Here is a 2,474-nt window from a genome sequence, read left to right as displayed (position 1 = left end):
ACATATGAAATCACATCAGGCTTGACGTTTTGGAAATGCGATAAAGGTCTTTGAATCTGAGAATGACATAGGCTGTCGAAACCCTGGTCGGTAGTGGAGTTGTATGCTAAAGTGTAGACACTGCTATTTGCTATTTATACTTTATCAAGAGTTATCTTAGCTTCCCTCGCGTGCTTGAAAGTTGAAACACAATTCCTCAATGCTCCATGAATTTATGCTTTGAGTTTTCCATAACCTTTGTAACTGGTTGGTGTCTGTCGTCTGAGGTAATTGTGGTAGATACCTGGCGTGAATTTTCCTAGCGCTGTGTTTCTTCTTCTTTGCGTCAGTCACCTATCAACCCTTGGCTTTGTTCTCACGCCAGCATTTCCTGCGTAAGCTTCCACATCTCGCGAACAGAGGAAACAATCTTGCGTGCGCTTTGTAGCCATGTGCTTCTTGTCAAGGGAGCCAGCAGGGAGTTGTAAAAATAGTCCCCTTTCAATGCATCCATTCCACCGGATTTTGAAACTCCATCGCCTCTCCCGATTCTTCGACCCCTCAGCTTTCTTTTGGCGGTCGTCATCGCTGGAAATCGTCGGCCCATTCCAATCTAAATCATATAAAGCCTCTTTCGCGAGAGGATGCTTGAAAGGCACCACTCATTCCCTTCCGTGCATTTATTTTTTCTTGGAAGGAAACAAAAAAATCTGCGAATAACGGCCGTGCTAAAGTAAAGAAATTAGCCAACACTATATGTATCGGCTACTGATAAGAACATTCCTCTGCTTCCAAAATATTATTTTATGGGAATACTGGGCGTATAATCGGTGCAAAGGATTGCGCAAATTGCGTTGGATAGAATTATATTACATCGTAAAACACCCAACTACCCCGTGTTCCTGCACCATCATGCTTCAGTGATAGCTTAAGAACTATACAATTACCAATTATACAATTTGTCCTTTTCGGTCTCCATGGTGAACTCGATGTTGGGGTGGACGTTGTTCATATGCGCTAGGAAATCCGTCAGCGATTCGGATCCGTGTGGCCAGACTATGAAGGTGTCATCCACGTATCTAAAAAAGTGCTTCGGGTGGAGAGGGGCCAATTCAAGTGCTCGTTCCTCAATGTCCTCCATGAATAGATTGACGATGGCCGGTGACAGCGGGGAACCCATGGGTACTCCTTCTTTCTTCTCGTAGAACTTCCCCTGATACAGGAAGTACGTCGAGGAGAGGACATGTTGGAAGAGGTCGACCGTTTTCTGGTTGAATCTCGCCTCGAGGAGCTTCAACGTGTCACTGATTGGGACTCTGGTGAAAAGGGAAATGACATCAAGGCTCACCGGCTACCCTTCTTAGACATCCTAATTGAACGAAGGGCTGACGGCAGCCTAGGACACAGCGTGTATCGGAAACCCACGCATACGGACCTGTACCTCAATGGAAGGAGCCACCACCACCCAGCGCAGAAAAATGGAGTGTTGAGAACTCTCATCCACCGAGCCAAAGCTGTCTCTGACGCTCAACACCTAAAGTCGGAAATTGATCACCTGAGGACTACCTTCCGCTCAAACGGATTTACAGAGGGAGACATCAAAATGGCCCTTAAAAGGTCCTTAAGGAAAAAAGCTGAAGCCGAAAAACCTGACGTAAAACCAACAGCGAGAGCCTGCCTGCCATACGTCTCAACAATATCCAACAAAATTGCGAGGATATTAAGAAGGCACAATGTGGAGACAATCCACAAACCACTGCGAAAACTCAAAGCCCTTCTCGGAACCACCAAGGATAAATTGGGATTGAAGACATCAGGAGTCTATCGCATACCGTGTGAATGCGGCCAAGTGTACATCGGGGAGACCGGACGCACCATTGAAAAACGCTTGAAGGAGCACGAAAGATGCATCAGACTGTACTATCCCAATAAGTCTGCGGTGGCCGAACACAGCCTAGAAAACGGTCACCGAATAAATTTTCAAGATACAGAACTAATATGCCATGCCAAAAATTACTGGGACCGTGTCGTGAAGGAGGCAGTGGAAATCAGGCTTGAGGAGAAAAACATGAACCGAGACGCCGGCTTCCATCTGAGCAATGCGTGGAAACCAGCTCTGAAGAAGCTTAAGGGGGAGAGGACTCGCATTGGCCCGACCGTCGACCAATCAGAGCCCACCTGAAACCAACGCGACAGTATATAGGAAGGACACAACTTGGCGAATCCATTCACCCTGAAGACGATGGCAGACTTAGCCTTCGAAACGTCGGTGCTGATAAACCCTTGGCCCCGGCTGGAAACCCGAGAACTCTTCCTCCAGTCTATTCGCCGGGAAAACCTTAGATCCTTCATATCTTTCACTGGGTCTTGAAGCTCTTCGAGGGTATTGTTTCCTTTTCATTGTATTATATACTCATATGATGGATGGTTGGTAACGAGACTTCATGAAATAATAATGGCACAAAAATTGAAGCGAGCTTTTTAATTTGTCTACT

At 46.3% G+C, this 2,474-nt stretch overlaps 1 protein-coding gene across 1 annotated transcript; it reads left to right on the top strand.

Moving 5' to 3' along the window:
* The first annotated feature begins 1,222 nt into the window (after positions 1-1,222).
* LOC124167836 lies at positions 1,223-2,161 on the top strand. Its single transcript, XM_046545876.1, has one exon. It carries the CDS (start codon positions 1,223-1,225, stop codon positions 2,159-2,161), a length of 939 nt encoding a protein of 312 aa, XP_046401832.1.
* The last annotated feature ends 313 nt before the right edge of the window (positions 2,162-2,474 follow it).

The sequence above is a fragment of the Ischnura elegans genome, chromosome 11 (genome assembly GCF_921293095.1).
Source record: "Ischnura elegans chromosome 11, ioIscEleg1.1, whole genome shotgun sequence".
NCBI lineage: Eukaryota > Metazoa > Arthropoda > Insecta > Odonata > Coenagrionidae > Ischnura > Ischnura elegans.
The sequence above is the reverse complement of the archived record's forward strand: the minus strand, read 5'-3'. Positions and strand labels throughout refer to the sequence as shown.